Genomic DNA, 17,371 nt, shown 5'->3' with positions numbered 1-17,371 from the left:
AAATTAATTTAAAAATCAACAATTCAGATTATTATAATACTTAAATCAAAGAAGATCAGGAGCCACCTAATTGTGCGGACCGTAGCTTAATAGCGACAGCACAGAACATGTATGAGCATTTTTGTGCAGACTTTTTAAAAGGAACGCCATCTCTCTCCCCACAAATTGTTGATGAAACGGACTGAACCAAATGTAAGCTGGAAAAAATCAAGAGTAGAAAGTGAAATTGACAGAATTGTCCAACTCCAGCTGCACCTATGAATGGCAGGGGTCAATTAGCAAAAAAGGCTAGAAAAGTCATAGGTATCCCTCTGGTGGATTTTTTTGGGGGGAAACACGTGGCCATAATGCACAATTGTCCTTCCACAAAAAAAAAAAAAAAAAAGCCAAAATTCCTGCAAACCCAAGAAGACACTACTCACTTGATACATAATCCGCTCATCCGAGGACTGGCAGAGAGAATCAGCAGGGGCATAGAAAACAACATGAGGTATCTCTCTTCTTTTCCTGAAACAAAAAAGGAAAAGTCACGCGTGTTGAATTTTTTCAGTTTCAAATTCCGAAATGAGGAAAGTGCTAAAAGTTGTAACATGACTTGGGGATTCCAAAATATATTTTGATTACCGGTCAATTAATATAATTTAGTTTTGACCGGCAAGTAAAATGTGTGTAAAACTGCACAGAAATCATTAAAAGACTGCCAAGTACTATCAGTTATAAATTAATATTAATATTAATAATATTAATAAATTATTTAGCAATGCCAGCATTTTCAGAAGGCAAATTAAAATTATTCGGGTTTCCAAAAGCAGTTCATGTTCTCTTCATCAAAACATAGGTTTACCAAGCTAACTGTTCTCCAAAAACTTTAGGAGATTTGAATTCCTCACACCTAAAACCACCATTTTAAAGACTCCATTCCTGTAGAAATTTGCAAAATTAAGTTTCACCACTCATAAAATGGCACACCCTGCTGCTACCTGAGTCTCACACCATCACAAGCCCGGGAAGGGGCTGAATTAGATATGCTGGAGAATTCTGCCAGAAATGTAAATGCGAGCGAAAATCCCCACAATCCTCCTGTTCATTTAAGGTCAGGGAGGGAAATCACAGAGGCCAAACACAAGTGGTATTCACTGGTCTTCTTCTCTTTAAGTCTGCCCTCTCAGCTCCCCACTTCTCCCATATTGGACTTGAGATGTGTAAATGAGAGAAACCTCCTTTCTGACGGAGCTGGGGGAAGAGGGTCATACAGGGCCCTTGACCACAGAGAACAGACAAAGAGGTGATGGAGAAAGAGTCCAGCCCTCAAGGTTTAGGATATTAAGTCCTGCCGCTCTCACCTCACTCCCTCCATACTGGACCAAGGCTTGTGACATATACAGGACGTTGCCCATTGATCTTATGTCTTCGCCCTCCCATCCCTGGATGGCCTCTGACAGGATCTGGAGCTCAAGCTGTTTCCTCTTCCTCATCTCCTGACACTGGGACTGCCAAGAGAGAAAAGAAAGGCTTTGGATACAGATCAGAGGGCAAGCATAAAAAGCAAGGCAAACACAAACCCCCGTTTCACTTCCCTCTCCAACAAAAACACAAAGAAATGGGAGCAGAGGGAATAGATGCCTAGTTCTGGATGCCTCATTTAAGAACTGAAGGATGGTTCGTGGCTCCAATGGCTGCTAGACACAATGGCCACGTTCTGCCTCAATAGCCTCTGCTAGTTGCTAGGAATCGCAAGTGATTCGGGTCCGACTTGTGGGTTTCCTATTTGGGCATCTGGTTGGCCATTGAGAGAACAGAGTGCAGGACTAGAATTCCCCTTTATACTGACCCAGCAGGGCTCTTCAGTGTTCTTATGATTAGCAGCAGCTCTCCAGGGTCTCAGGCAGAAGAGAAGGATTTTTCCTGCTCTTTTTTTGTGGAAATGTAGGGGGTTGAACCAGGGACCTTGTGCGGGTGAAGCACAGCGATGCCCCCACTCCCCAGCCATCTGAGCTAACTCAACGCCTCTTTTCTTTCCTGTTTTCAACCAACATTCACCTCCTTCTTTGCACCCAGATTCAGAAGTCTCCTGCCCACCTTCCCACCACAACATGTGCTTCTTCTGTGATGAGGAAGGAAGCGGGTTATCCAGACTGGGCTACAGTGAAGGCAGCGGAAGAGGCAAGAGAAAGAAAGAATCTTTGCTTTCCTAAGAACAGAAGATCAAGCTTTGAGTAGGGAAAGGGTGCCCCCATGTGGAGAGTTTAAGTCCCCCTTTTAAATCTCCACAGCTTCTGAATTTATGTGAGTGAACATTCCTAGGAAAATGCACACGGGGGGGGGGGATTCAAAGGAGCACTCCTTACACATACTAGGGGTGGAAACATCTGTACTGGGGGTCAGATGTGGCCCTCGCAGTCAGATTCTCCCCAGGCCAAACTCCCTCCCCAGTGAACTCCCTGTAAGACACAGCCCTCACTTCATATGCTCCTTCAATATTTTTCTGCCTGGCTGGAATGTGCCTTGAACTCCAATAACTTGTTTGCCTGGATGGATGATAGAGGTGTTGGTGGAAGTAGAAAGGAGCATTCCATGGAAAGGTAAAATTTGCATTGTTGATCTGCCCATTATTGTCTCCAGCCACCCCTCCCACCACTGGCACGTGGCTCCAAGGAAGTTGCACAGAAGTGAACTGGGCGCTTGGGTGGGTTCCTTACTCCTATCCCATACAAATGGTGAACTCGTTCTACAAGCATAGACCCATATCTGGGCAAAACAGCACCATCCATGCATAAGTCAGAGGAAGGATTAGGAAGACCCAAGGTTTGCAGAAATAAAAATAAAAATATAAATATTATAATGGTCAATGCAGACCTCTATGTGTTGCCTTTCAAACAGATCAACTTATTTTCTGTGCAAAAGAATGGGCAGACAATTTGATATGCTCCAATATTTCTTTCAGAGTAGCTTAACTTGTGTTTTCCTTGTATGTAGCAGAACATGCAACCACCTTCTTGAAACTGAAGCACCTTGTTTTTTCCAGTTTCCCTAAATGCTGCGCTTTGGAACACACGGAACAATCTGTCCTCTGTGTTCTTCCTGTGCACATTCTCCAGAGTGACCCTAGGAGCCAATCCTCAGCGGCTGACTCACCTCCTTCCACTTTGATTGGGTGAGAAGGTGAGAAGACACCTTCTCAGTGGCTGAAAAACTCCCCTTTCATGCCAAATGGGCAGACATTGGAGACGGGGACCCCGCTGCAGAAGTAGTCATGGGTCTTTGACCCTCCATTATCCCCCTAGGTTGCTCCACTCCTGGTGATGTGTGGCTCACAGAGCCTGCTTCCAAGACTTACCACAAGACTTGAAGGAGGTGTGATTGCTCTCAAGACATCTTCGTGGTCTGGATGAGCTTCCTAGGAAAAGAAGCTTTAGCGAGTGTGAAAGGCCAGGTACGTGTGTATGTGTGTGTGTGTGTGTGTTTTCATAACACATTCCCCCCAACCTAAGATGCTGCTAGTTGAAACATAGGATGGAGCTGGGTGTGGGTGTGTAAGTCAAACTGCAGTAGATCAAGGGGGCGCAGGTTATATTAGGACCCATTCTTATTTTTTGGAATCATTTATATACTGACTTTTACCCAAAGGATATTAAGGCGGTTTACAACCATCCAAAAGTGGGGTGGGGAAGCTCAGGACTTGTGGGATGGGTTTTAATGGATAGGAGAGGATATATTAATTGCAATTGTCCCTCCAGGTGCCCTCGTCTGTGGGTTGGACAGTTTCAAAATCCCATCTTTGGCAGCAAAAGTAAAAGCATAGGAATTAGACTTTAAAATCTTGTTTTGAGCAAGTCCAGTTAATGAAGTAAACTGGCTCTCTCTTTCTTAGACGCCGCTTAACACAGAGCTGGGCAACAACCTGTAAACTAAGTTTAAAAATCTGATTTACTTACTTATAATCATGCATTGGTTCACAGCAATGGTAGCCATAAAAACTATGCAGGCAAGATACTTATGTTTACTGCATAACCAGCTTCAGGCATGTGCCTAAAGCTAGGGCAAGTGGAGGCATGTCTGCCTCCATCACTGGTCAAAGGAAGAGAGAGTTGGAGGAAGTTTGATCATACTGTAGAGTTGCAGAACCTATAAATTAGGGCTCTTTGCAGATGACCTAATGGTCACAACACCAGACCCTTTAAACACAGCAACCTCCCTAATGAGAGAACTCAACACATTTGCAGTGATATTGGGCCTACAAGTAAACTTTGCAAAATCAGAAGCTATGTGCTTCAACACCCCCCTCACACCCAAAAAGAACTTACTAATATCACCAAGATAAAACTTGGTCACACCAAGTTCAGATACCTAGGGGTACAAATAACCAGAAACCTTAATAAATTATATCTCCACAACTACAAGCCCTTGTGGTGACAATAAACAAAGACCTGAAGAGATGGAACAACACAAATTTCACTCTCTCAGACAAAATAGCCATGATGAAAATGATCACCCTCCCAAAACAAACCCTCCCAATCTGGATTCCCCAAACCCAACTCCGAAGATGGCAGCGAAAATAACACTCCTTTATCTTCTCACACAAAAAACCAAGAATAAGCCCCAAACCCTGCACCTCCCCACCTCAGAAGGAGGATGGGGAATCCCCAACATAGAAACATACTATATTGACAACCAAATATGTCATATAATCCCATATATACTGTACTTGAAGATGAGACAAACCAATGGACACACCTAGAGAGGGACACAATTGAAAATACCTGCACCACAGCATACCCTCTCCTCCCAAACAAACTAAGGAAAATTCCCACAACACTTAATAGGTACACACAGACCATGCTCAAAGCATGGAAAACAGTAATAGGCAAACTATCCCCAACCCCATCCCCACTAATTCCCCTGGCATACCACCCATTATTCCACCACGCAGCACAAAACCTCCAGATTCAAACCTGGCAAACCAGAGGCTTATATCGCCTAAGAGACTTGTATAAAAACACAAGAAATACAAGACAAACTAGAAGACACCCAAATGCCCTGGTTAACATATCACCAATTACATGCCCTCTTAAACAATCCAGCAGTAAAATCAGCAGCAACTAGGCCCCTGATAACCTTTGAAAATCTCACACTAACAACAAAGGGACACGGCAGAGGGATGGTATCCGCAATATACAAAATACTACTCCAAAATCCCACGAACCCTCTAGACACAATCAAAAAACAATGGGAGGAAGACATAGGCTATGAGATTAACCCCACTCAATGGACCAGAAAGTGGTCTAACCCCCCCCCCTTTAAATCCATATCAACGAAAAGAAAAGAACTCACTCTGAAACTCACCTACAGGTGGTACCTAACACCAAGAAAATTACCGTAGCACTAATACGCCCAGGAACCTCACCAAAATGCTGGAGAGGGTGCACCTCCACATGCACATACCTCCACATGTGGTGGGAGTGCCCCAAAATCCATTCTGGCCAACAGTCATACGAGAAATATGTAAAATAACCAAGCAAGTATTAGAAATCACCCCAGAATTGGCCCTACTAAACACCTTCCAAGACAATAATGCCCACTTACACCACAAAGAACTCATAACCCATCTACTCTCAGCAGCCAGAAACATCATAACCAGGGACACTGGAGAGATCTGTCAGGAGTAAGCATGGACCAATGGTACCAAATAGTATGGGAAACGGCCTTACTAGAAAAATTAATCAATAAACTGAAACTGACATGGGGACAAATAGAAGAAGACCCTTCACCCCGGTATGGCTCCCCTTTATCACACACACACAGCCCAACAATACAATGACAAAAATCCACCAACAGCATACAAATCAATATGGCTAACCTGATCCAAAACACCCACCCACCCCATTCACACATGAAAACAAAGACCACCACAGCCAACCACAAATGAACAATCACACACCTACGCCAACCCCAACCTCTCTCACCACCAAAGGAACACAAGCGAACAACAGAGAACCTGCACAAACAATGCTGACACCCCACCCCACATATATTAAGTAAAATAGAAACATCATCACCTCACCCAACCTATCTCCCCACCCCCCTTTTCTTCCTAATGTCTCAACAAATGAAACTGATTTGTAAAAATGTTACATGGAAAAAATATGAGAGAGACATTGCACATACTTTTGTAAATCAAGAAAATCTTTAATAACACACGCACACTGACAAAAAGAATTGTAGAGTTGGAAGGGACCACAGGGATCATCTAGTCCAACCCCATACAATGCAGGAACGTTTCGCATTACCTGGGGCTCAAAACTACAACCCTGAGAGCCTCATGTTCTACCAACTGAGCTATCCCAACTCTTCCTTCCTCTGCAGGAGAGGAGGGGAAATGACATCACAGAGACTCCTCTCTACCCATTGCATTTCTATGGTCTGAGTATCTGCCTCTCAGCAATACAGCTCTGTGGTCTGAGCCCCTTCTCATGCTTGCAAGAGCATGCATCAGTTAGGTTTTGCTGCTAATCTCCCACAGGGCTGGGGTTCAGATTCCTCCAAAACTCTCTATCAGCCCTCCTGAAGCACTTTTGCCTGGCTGGAATGTGCCTTGGACTCTGAAACTGCTTTTTCCTTGCCTGAATGGGAGCATAGATGGTTTGCGAGAGAGTGCATGCAGAAACCAGCCTACTGTATACAAAGATAACCTTCATTTCTCTGCCTGCTTTTGCCTCTGGACCTACCTGGTGCCCAGAAGGTCAGAGGTGAAACAAGACAAGCTAGTATTTGAGGCCTGAAGTTGGGTTACTCGTGTCGGCAAAAGCTGCAAATGAAAATCCACAGAGCAGGGGTGGACAACCTTGGTCTAATTTCATGTGGTCCTTGGTCTAGTTTCACATGGGTGGCAATGAGGGGAAAGCGGGGGGGGGGGGGCGGCAGAAAGAAAAGATTCCTGCATGGCACTAGATGACCCTTGGGTCCCTTCCAACTCTACAATTCTATGAAAAGGAGAAAGAGGAGCTGAAGGAAGAATAAAGGAGCGTGGCCACTTTGCCTTTGGTTCTGCGCATTTTCAGCATGTGGCCTCTGACTTACAATCCCCTGGGGAATGTGGTCTTTGAATGGCTGACCATACCCTGCTGTTGGGAGTTGGCCAAAAGTACCAGGGACATGATTGCTCAGAGGGTGCAAACCAACCCTTCTTTTGCTAGCAGGTATGCCTCTCCCGGCCACTGAGCTCACCTCCATGTGCCGCTCAAGCTCTTGCAGAAGGATGATGTATTTCTCCAGTCGTGTGAATGGTTTGCTGAGGTTTGTGGTTAAGGTCAGTATCCCTGGGCAAGGGGCTCCCTGAATCTCCATGAACTTCTCCAGCTCATCACTGGAAGACAGGTGCACAAAAAAGGCATATGGAACAAAATGGATTCTTGCTCTGAAACAACATGGCTGCTCTTAGGGTCTCTAGCGGGTACCATTTTGAATGGCACTTTTAAAACAAAATAAAATGTTTATGAGTTTAAAAATACACTGTAATTCCTATATCTGGTAACTTATTGTTGCTACATGTACAGTAGATAAGCAATCAACATAAATAAATACCTTATAATAATATTTAATCACACCTAACCAGCAACAAGGTAATAGAGAGGAATAACAGGATGTGCCAAAATAAAATAAAAAATCCTTCCAGTAGCACCTTAGAGACCAACTAAGTTTGTTATTGGTATGAGCTTTCGTGTGCATGCACACTTCTTCAGATGCACACTTCTTCAGATGGTATCTAAAGAAGTATGCATGCACACGAAAACTTATACCAAGAACAAACTCAGTTGGTCTCTAAGGTGCTACTGGAAAGAATTTCCTATTTTGTTTCGACTATGGCAGACCAACACGGCTACCCACCTGTAACTTGCCTTTTCAGATTCTCCATAATTCAGGATTTTAGAGTTCCTGGATTGCACAGGGAAGAAGGGGGGATTTAAAAGGGAAGGAGGAAGAGGAAGAAGACAGGGAGAGAGAAAAGCTAATAGAATAATATTTTAATTTTTACCTGTGCTGAGTCAACGTTGACTGCAGAAGGATGGTTAGCGCAATAGGTGAGGTACAGAGACCTGAACTGGGGCATCAGGCTTATGAAGCAACTCCCCACTTTTTGCTGGTGCTCTGGGAGCCTGCAGGTAATATACAAGGGAAGGGTTTCAGAGCAGGCTTCTGTGTAATGGTTAAGGGAATGGGGAGTTGGTCAGGAGGTCATGTCTTGCACCCCAGCCAGGAGCTCACCTGGCTAGCAAAGCACAATCTCCCAAACTCAAGCCCTTGCCTACAACATGCATATGAGCAAGCAAGGCCAAGAATTTGCTAAAGGTCACAGAACATTTCCAAAGACAAGAAGCATTTTGCAAATCAGGTTTTCTTATATCTAAGCAAGGATGGAGCAATCACTTCCATTTTTTCCTAACCTTAAATTAAGTTTTCCATATTTCAGTTTATACTTTTTTAAAAAGATCCCCCAAAAGATATGTCAGTGTGTTAAGTTTACATTTCTCCTGGCAGATATAGTTTTGTGCACAATTCTGCAAAGTGCGCACCTCCTTGTGAGCGATTTCCCCTAGAATAAAGTGTGGGTGGTATTTTCATGAATGCATGTATCCAACCTTTTTTGGTTGGAGAACTGAATTGGAAAATTCAGAGAAGTGAGAATTTTAAAAGGCTGGCAGTACCGTACTTTGGGTTGTGCATTGCTCTGGCAAGTGTGGCTTAGTCAGGCTCACATTAAAAGCTGAACTGATATGAATTTCTCCCCCTTCCCTACATATATTCCAACTGGACAATCCTTTCCTCTTGACCCCACCCCTCCCAATTAGCAGGCTTCAAAGAAATGGGAAATATTTGCCCGAATGCAATGTCAAGCACTTACTGAGCACATTCTTCCAGCACCTGGTTGAGAGTTTGCTGAAAGGTGCAGATTTCATCCACATTTCCAAGTAAAGATGCAATATCCATGGCACTCAGCCTAGAATTCAAATACCAAGACAGTGGGCAACTCAAATCTGCTCATTAAAAAGCACTGAAGGAATATGGCGGTTTCATTTCATGTAACAGGAAGCTTCCATTGGGCATGGGGAGGAAAACCTTTTAGGGTCCACAGGCTTAATCCTTATTAGGATGGGCCTTGGGGGTCCAATTTGCCAGGCGGGTGAAGCCACGCACATTGTCAAAATCCTTTGCAGGGTTCCCAACCCTCTGCAGACTAATTTGTCTCAATTTTGGGAGCACTGAGGACAGAAGCTACAGGAACCAGGAGACACTGGAGGTTGGAAGCGGGTGTGTGGGAAGGTTTGCAGAGTCCACCTTGCACTGGTCCTTTCAACCTTGGACATCAGAGGTTGAAAGGATCAGCATGGGGAGGCTTCAAGGAGCATCACTGGGAGGAAAAAGCAGGCCCCCCCTCCTTGCACTCCTGCTGCCTTCTTCTGTTTCAGCAAAAGAGCAATCAGGAGGCTATTTTGAGCTCCTGATTGTCCCTTTGAAGCCTTGCCCTTACCCACTCCACCCCTGACATCACGCATGACACTTGTCATAGGGTGCGTGGGTGGGCTTTCCTAAAATGGGGAGGCATGGTGGGTCAAGTCCAGTCCAAAGGTCAGAGGCTGCCCACCCCTGAAATAGACTGTGATCATATCAGTTACAGTGTTTTGATCTTTGATCACCAACAACCTGTTCCTCAATTTCCACAACACACTTGAATTTTGAATATGTATCTCTCCTCCTGTAATAAGAGGACTCTTTTGTCCATTTTGGGGATAAGCTTAAATAATGGAAAAGAAATATAACATTTGAAAGGAACCTTAAAAATCTGTGAGTAGGGTGTTTAAAAGTTTTAAAGCTGTGTCCATCACTAAAACTTTTGGATTCAGAGCACATTCAGGTAAAAATATATTTTAAAGCATGAAGTCTAACCAGCGACAGGCTCTGGAGCTGGGGAAATCTAAATAGTAAATAACCATTCAAGAATTTGTACAAATCAAGGACTAATCTCTATCCATCTTGAGAAGACATCAGCTCAATAGCAAGTTGGATCTTACTTGTCATAGGACTGGAGAGGTCTCAAGTACGTTCCCAGAAGCACCTGAAGCTCCTTGGCATAGTCTCGTTCGGTTTCCAGGATATTCTGAAGTACCTGTAGCAAGTGAGGGTGTGTGTGTAAGAAAGAGAGGGGTGTGTGTTTTGAACACACACACACACACACACACACACACACACACACAGAGAGAGAGAGAGAGAGAGAGAGAGAGAGAGAGAGAGAGATCAGCCTTATCAGGGGCTCATCCACCTGGGAATGCAGCCCATCTAGGAGAGGGAAAGCTGATCCTAAACCTCCACTGCCATGTGGGATATATTCAGGACAAGAAATCTACACAAATCCAGAATGGAGACCCTAAGATGGTTGGATGGCGCCTTGCATGCCTCTTTTCATCAACTCCAACAGCCAAGCGGGTGCCAAACGCCTTGCTCTGCTTTCGTTTGGACCATATCCTTTGGACCAAAGGGAAGGTCTTGTCCTCTGGGCAGCCCAGGACCTCAGGCACACTGTCCACGCTTGCACCCCAGAAAGGTCATTTGGTGCTGCTAACACAGCAGTTTGACTTCACTCACGGAGGTGTATTCGGTTGTTTCTTGAGACAGATGGATGCAACAACAACCAGGAGATGCCAGGGATTAAATCTTGGGACTTTCTGCATGCAAAGCAGATGTTCTGCCACTGAGTTCCCTCATGGGAAAGAGGCCAGCATATCATGCATGAAGGGCTTTGCTTTTGGGAAGCTTCTGGGTTCGAACCTGGATTTATTATTTATTCCATTTAAGATGGATGATTTAAAAGACACAGCAGCTGCTAGAGTGGGCGGTGGGAAGGCGATAATCATGTGGTGTGGAGGGAGAATTTAACCTTTTCCCTGCTGTGGTCTTCTTCAGAAGCTACAATTTGCCTTTCTCTCTCATAATCCCCATAAAGCGGCATTCAGAGGCAGAATCACCTCTGGCAGTGGTGGCAGAACATAGGCATCATAGCTAGCAGCCCTGACAGCCTCCTTTTCCATGGATTTGTCCAATCCTCTTCTCAAGCCATCCAAGATGGTGGCCCTCACCATCTCTGGAAGAGCCAGTTCCATAATTTAACTATGCAGTGCATGAATAAGTGCTTTATTTTCTCTGTCCTTAATCTCCCAACATCCAGCTTCATTAGGTGTCCACAAGTTCTAGTGTTATGGGAGAGGACTGATTTCTGCAGGCTGGGCACCTAATTACTGCGCCATAGAGTCTGCTGCTCTGATGAAGGAACCAGTTGAAGCCAAGGTGCTAACATCAGGGCCAGAATTTACCAGGGATCAGATGCTCTCCGTAAGCCAACTCCATGCCACTTGCATGCTATGGCAATCACTCCATGGTTAAAAAAGGCACGGCCATTGGTAAAAAAAGGATATGCAGAATCTCCCCACTATTCAATCCCTGCTCAATCTCTACTTCTGTGAGGACACAGTGGAGGAGCTGAGTCGTTCTCTATAATCAAACAGGGCAAATAGATACTCCAGCTGCAGAGATCACGAGAATCAGGTCTCGTAAGGAGTTTCAGAAGTCTAAGATTGGCATCCTTTATTGCTTATTTCTAATAACAAAATATTTTCTGGCATACACTGTAGGAACATCTTAGGCTGCACACACAAACATGCATTTAAAGCTCATTCTTTCCTGCAAAGAATATTGGGAACTGTAGTTTCCCCCCCCACAGAGCTACAATTCCCAGCACTATGCTAAAAATGCAACTCAGTTAGGACCCAATGTTCATTCCTCTCTTCAGTTTCTGTTCAAAGGAGTCTGCTTGTGCTGGAACCACCAAGCCAGGGAATTCAACACAATGACGTAGATCTATTTTAAATGCCAATGTATTCTGCCTGCTGTCTCGAGGCCCAACTCTGTTCTCAGCCGGAGCATTTTCCTACCCCATTAGTGTCACATCCTGTGTGTCAAACTCACCCACATAGCACCAAGATGTCTCAACGGTAGGTCAAGCAGATTTAGAGAGAAAGGAAGGGTGAGCAGAGACATGCAAAATGATCTCAATAAATGGGAGCCCTGGGGCAGATCGCTGGGGTAGCCGAACATGCTAGCTTCGCCCAGATGGCTGCTTGCCAGCATTTCAAAGGGAAGATTAGGTTTCCCCGCCCCAGTATTTAACACACATGGGCAGGCTGTTACACTGTGCTTGTGCACCCAATAGACTGCCTCAATCTGCCTTCCATGCTCCAGGTCATCGAGTAACTGGATATAGGAAGGGGTTAATTTCCTTCACTTAATGATATCATTGTGTGATGGTATGATTTTATATTAAGATGTGATATAAATGTGTGTGTAATATATATATATATAATATAATATATATAATATATATATATATATATAAAATATCATCAGGAGCATGTAGTTCAGACTTTGCTCCACTCTTAAATCACTCTGCACATGGCAGAATGCTTGCGTAAATGCCTCCAGAGGGAGCTCTCACGTCTGGTCACTTCCAGATTGTGGTGATCTTGGGATTCAGTCACATCCAGGCAAATTTAGATGAAGCAATCAATGCTCATTCAATGGCCCTGTGCAACAAAACCTGTTTCCCTTGGAAAACTGGACCTTTGCAGGAAGGAAAGTGATGAGGAAAATGCACTAGAAGGTGTAGGGTAACAGTTGCTTGATGCATCGTCGTCTAACCTCCTCCCCGCAAACAAGTCAGAATGAAACGCTCAGTAAATACCGGTAGTTCCCTCGAAAAGCTTTTTGGTACTTCTCTAAATCTCATGGCAAAACATATAATACAACTTAAAAATAAAGAATATATTTACATATATATTTATTTATTTTATATATAAATGTCGACAGCAAATGTTCAAATGCCTCGAGGGAAAATGCTCCCATTTGGAACTCTTAGTAACTTCTCTGGTTCAAATGAGAATATGGTAAGACCTCAAGGACTACACCTGCAGTCTTACAAACAACAACAACACAACAACAACAACACAACAACTCCCTGTGGATAATAAGAGTAATAATTCTAATTAACAGCACTGAGTGATAATGGGGACTTAACAAACTTACCACGGCATAGTAATTTTTGGTGAGCTGAGGGCTTTCAATCCTTTCAAAGCTTTTGGAGAAAGTGGTTTATCTGGAAAAGAAGCAGTGGGAATTGTTACATAGAATTGCCCTTATTCTGTCAGGTGCTGGTGAGAAGAGTGGCATCTCAAGCAAAATTTAAACAACTGTGCAGGCAAGAAACAGATTGCAATTGCCAGGCTGTAGTATTGACTGATGTTGACAATAGGTTCTTTCAGTAAAGCCAGCAAACTGGGTAGTTTTAGAGGTTCCTGAAATTTATTTACAGCAATTTTTTTAAACCACCCAGTACAACTCTGGTGTACCAGGGTGACTCTCACATTTGTAAAACTGGCCATATTCCAGCTACACAAAAGCCAGAGGTTTTTACATTTGCAACCTGTTAGCGTGACAGGACCCAGTCTTTGGAACTCCCTGCCTATTGACACAAGGTGGGTGCCTTCACTGTTCACTTTCGATTCCTGCTAAGAAAGATTTTGTTTAGGAAAGCCACTCGAGACATGTAGAAAATGCTGGCATGTGCCTTAATTTGGTTTTTTAGTTTACTGTTGGCTTTTATGTTGAAGGTTTTTACATTGTTGTTTTTAGCTGAGAATTTCATTGTTTTATTTTTTGTAAACCACTTTGAGGTTGGGTTTTTTACAATCAAGCCGTGTGTAACTTTTATTAAATAAATAAATTCCAGCCCCCCCCCTGCCCATCTCTCATCCAAGCAAGCAAGCAAATAAACACAACAGACCAACAACAGCAGCAGCAGCAACAGCAGCAACAGCAACACAACTTATTATTTATACCCTGCCCATCCAGCTGGTTTCCCTAGCCACTCTGGGGGGCTCCCAACAGAACATTAAAAACAGAATAAACTTCAAACATTAAAATCTAAACAGGGCTGCCTTTAGAGGTCTTCTAACAGTTAAACAAACAGAAGGCATTATTTAAGGGCACATTCCAGCCAGGCAAAAGCAGTGTGGAGAATGCAGAGCAGGCTGTTAAGTCGCGTGGCCTGGAAAAGAGCACGAGAGCTTCGTTTAGCCCAGGTCGGAGTTTATCTGTCTCAGATTTACTTGCTCCTTTATTTCCTTATTTGTATCCATACTTGTAGCTGTTTGTTTCCAATTTTTATATATTACATTGCCTTTAAAAAAAAAAAGCATTGCTGTAAGGACAGCTCCCTGCCCGAAGAGCTTGCGACCCAGTGTTAGAACCTATGGTTTGCCCAGAGAACAAGGCAGAAGTGAAAGCAGCAATGAGCAGAGCCATCTGATTCCCCCCACCCCACCCCCAAGGTCACACTCTGCCTCTATTTATTGCTCATTCCCTTGCAGTGCTTTCTGGCTCTGTAAGAGGGCAGATCCTGTGGCACTTCCAAGACGTCCCTAGAAGCAGGACAGTGGCAAGCCAGCCTTGAGCCCCCAGGACATCCCAGGATGCCAAGAGAGATGACCATCATATGACAGCCACGCTGGAACAGATCAAAGCCTGTCTTGGAGACGTTGTCCTTGTGGGCGGGGAGTATGATCAACATCTCAGTGAGAACTTCGCTGCCCTGATACAAGGAACACGTGTCGATGGCTGTAATGATAAATTTGGGGCTGTTTGGCCTTATTTCCTTAAAGCTGGGTGACAAACCCAAACGGTCCTTTTCATTTAGAGGAACAGGAACAAGGAAGCATTCTCTGCCTTACAGTGACAGACTGAAAAATATGAAAGCACAGCCAGGGGGCCTGGAACAAGATCCTTAAACCAATATCTCACCATCCCAATTTCAACGAACATATGAAGCAGCTAGACCATATGAAGGTTCGGTCTTACTGAGATATGGGCAACCACACGGTTTAATGCAGGAATGTAGAATCTGGCTCTGCAGATACTGTATTGCTAAACTACAACTCACATCCTTGGCTAGGGATGGAGGCGAAATTTGGTCTGGCACAGATTTTAGTGCAAACCTTCCTGATTTGTACCTATCGAAACAGCACGGGAACTGGAACACAGCCATCCTTTGGTATTTGCAGTTTTTCCAAATTTGTGATCACAGTTCTCCAACCATTATGCACAAAAGGCACACATTAGGGGAAAGTGTGCTCTAAAAAGCTATAGTAGGGAAAACAGGAAAAAAGCATTTCATTTATTAACCTTATATTCTGCCCTTCCAAATGAATCAATTGGGGGCAGCTGCTTACAAAAAGTATGCAACCCCATAAGCGGGAAGAGAAAAGAATAACAGTTAATATTAATACCAATTAATAATAGGTTCTCTTACCAGTAGATTTAATTTCTCTGACATAGTTACTGGGGAACCAGCCTGTTTCCCATTAAGGGTCCCCTCCCATCCTCCTTCCTCGACCCGGGTGACGTAAATGATGTCGCCTTATGATTGACAGCTCGTCTTCATTGGTCTGCTTAAACTGGAATCGGGCCTTGACCAACAGCTGGTGATTGCCATTTTCAGTCATCTCCTAATGCACAGGAACATCAGATAAATTATAATGGAAACAAACAAACAAGGAAATAAATGTCAAGGGCGCTTCTCAGCATGGCTGATGGTTAACTCTTTGCTTCTACAGCTCTCGTATCTAAACAATATCTAGCATCTAGGCAGCTATTCCAAGGTCTGCTCTATGGAGCACTTGCAGCAAAGGGGGCCACACACTCCTTCCACCTGCATGGCAGCTGCCGCTGCTCTTCCCTCTTCAATCCCCTCCAAGTTCTGGAGACAACGGTGCAAAGGGCCGGCGCGTCCATTAAGGCGAACTAGGCAATTGCCTACGGCACCAAAATGGAGGGGGCGCGGCCAGGCTTGGGGGGGGAGGCGGGCAGGCTAGCAGCAGCTTCTCGCTGTAGTGGGAGGTGCTGCTTGCCCCCTACACCACCCCGGCTCCCGCTAAAGCAGGCTTTGGCGGGCAGCGCCAGAAGGTGTTCTGCCTAGGGCGCAAGAAACCCTAGCATCGGTCCTGGGTGCAAGAAAGGGCAGGGAAGCATCCAGCCCTTCACTTGTCCATCCTGCCTCTTCTTCCTCTTCCTCCAGGCTGCATACAGCCCCGAAGCTTCCCTGTCTGTGACTTTTTCCTCCTGGCTGATACACTTCCTCACAAATCCATAGTCAGACTCCAGCCCCGTGCACACAGCATCCTGCCAGTCCCTGACAAAAGTTCTGTATGTTCTGGGTAGGCAAGTCATTGTGGTCGGGATAATAAAATCATAGAATCATAGAGATGGAAGGGACCATGGGGTTCATCGAGTCCAATCCCCTGCAATGCAGAAATCTTTCGCCTAACATGGGGCTCGAACCTGCAACCTGAGATTAAGAGTCTCATGCTATACTGACTGACTCATATCATGTTACTCAGCATTAAGCAGCATTTTTTACTCTCAAAAGTGCTCTGCAGAAATGATGAATGTTAGAAGAGCCTTGGGATCAGGAAGCATCCGTTCTCGCAGTCGACAACTTAAGGGGACACCACAGGCAGGATTTCAGCTCAGCAACAATGCTCCCCATTTGTGGCTCCCAGCAACTAGCATTCAGAGGCAAAACTACCTTTGAATGAGTGGAGGAAGAACATATCAATCAAGGCCACTACCTGCCTAAGCCAAAAGCCATCCCTACATTTATCGAAGGAATTCACATACTTCAACTATGCACTTTCAACTGCCCTTGCAACAACCCTGTAGGGTAGACCAATGTTAATATTCCCATGCTGCAGATGTGTGGGGGAGGTTTTCTGGTAGGGTGGGGAGGAGGCAGCAGCTTATTCTTGGGGAAAGTGGGCTTGAAGCTGAGAAATTTCTCTGTCCCAGCTTAAACCTTCCTGCCCCTGCCCCCCAGGCCACAGAACTTGCACCTTAGACTCCTTGCCTCTCCTTCATTTTCTGTCTCCCCAGGATCCTGGGGTAGATTTTGAGCAAAACCTACCACTACTTTGGACTGCCGTGAAATGCTTTCGGCGACTTAGGAGACGTTGTTTGCGTCGAGGGATGGCCGTCACCCGCAGCGGAACTAGGAGGCAACAGATGCAAGCATGGCCGGGTGGAGCTCCGATCTGTTTAAAGACGAAGAAAACAAAATGAATAAAAGTCCGCACTGGGAATTTAAGAAGAGCCCACTGCTGGATCAGGCCAACAGCCCATCGAGTCAATGCCTATTATGAGAAGCCCATAACTGGGGCTTGAAGGCAAGAGCCCACTCTGGCTGTTGCTTCACAGTGGCCAGTATCCAGAGGTATCC

General features: G+C 44.7%; 2 protein-coding genes across 3 annotated transcripts in view; both read right to left on the bottom strand.

Annotated features, from left to right (window-relative positions):
• The window catches only part of LOC117040163 (rho guanine nucleotide exchange factor 6-like), a 34,897-nt gene extending 19,236 nt beyond the window's left edge, over nt 1-15,661 (bottom strand). Inside the window, 13 exon segments of the mRNA XM_033137761.1 lie at nt 419-507; nt 1,349-1,490; nt 3,338-3,397; nt 7,225-7,363; nt 8,033-8,047; nt 8,049-8,153; nt 8,900-8,995; nt 10,068-10,162; nt 13,129-13,166; nt 13,169-13,198; nt 15,410-15,457; nt 15,460-15,518; nt 15,520-15,661. Of these exon segments, the coding sequence (XP_032993652.1) occupies nt 419-507; nt 1,349-1,490; nt 3,338-3,397; nt 7,225-7,363; nt 8,033-8,047; nt 8,049-8,153; nt 8,900-8,995; nt 10,068-10,162; nt 13,129-13,166; nt 13,169-13,198; nt 15,410-15,457; nt 15,460-15,518; nt 15,520-15,602 (999 nt within the window). The 5' untranslated portion in view covers nt 15,603-15,661.
• LOC117040162 (rho guanine nucleotide exchange factor 6-like) overlaps nt 15,476-17,371 on the bottom strand; it is a 38,365-nt gene continuing 36,469 nt past the window's right edge. The window contains exons 4-5 of one of the 2 annotated variants that reach the window (XM_033137760.1): nt 17,060-17,186; nt 15,476-15,605 (exon numbers count right to left, since the gene is read on the bottom strand). In XM_033137760.1, coding sequence (XP_032993651.1) covers nt 17,062-17,186 — 125 coding nt within the window. In that variant the 3' untranslated portion in view covers nt 15,476-15,605; nt 17,060-17,061. Of the gene's footprint in view, nt 15,606-17,059; nt 17,187-17,371 lie in introns of those variants that run through there. The other variant, XR_004425823.1, reaches the window with a different exon arrangement.

This window comes from Lacerta agilis, chromosome Z (assembly GCF_009819535.1).
Source record: "Lacerta agilis isolate rLacAgi1 chromosome Z, rLacAgi1.pri, whole genome shotgun sequence".
In the NCBI taxonomy this organism is placed as follows: domain Eukaryota; kingdom Metazoa; phylum Chordata; class Lepidosauria; order Squamata; family Lacertidae; genus Lacerta; species Lacerta agilis.
This window is presented reverse-complemented; position numbering and strand designations above follow the sequence as displayed.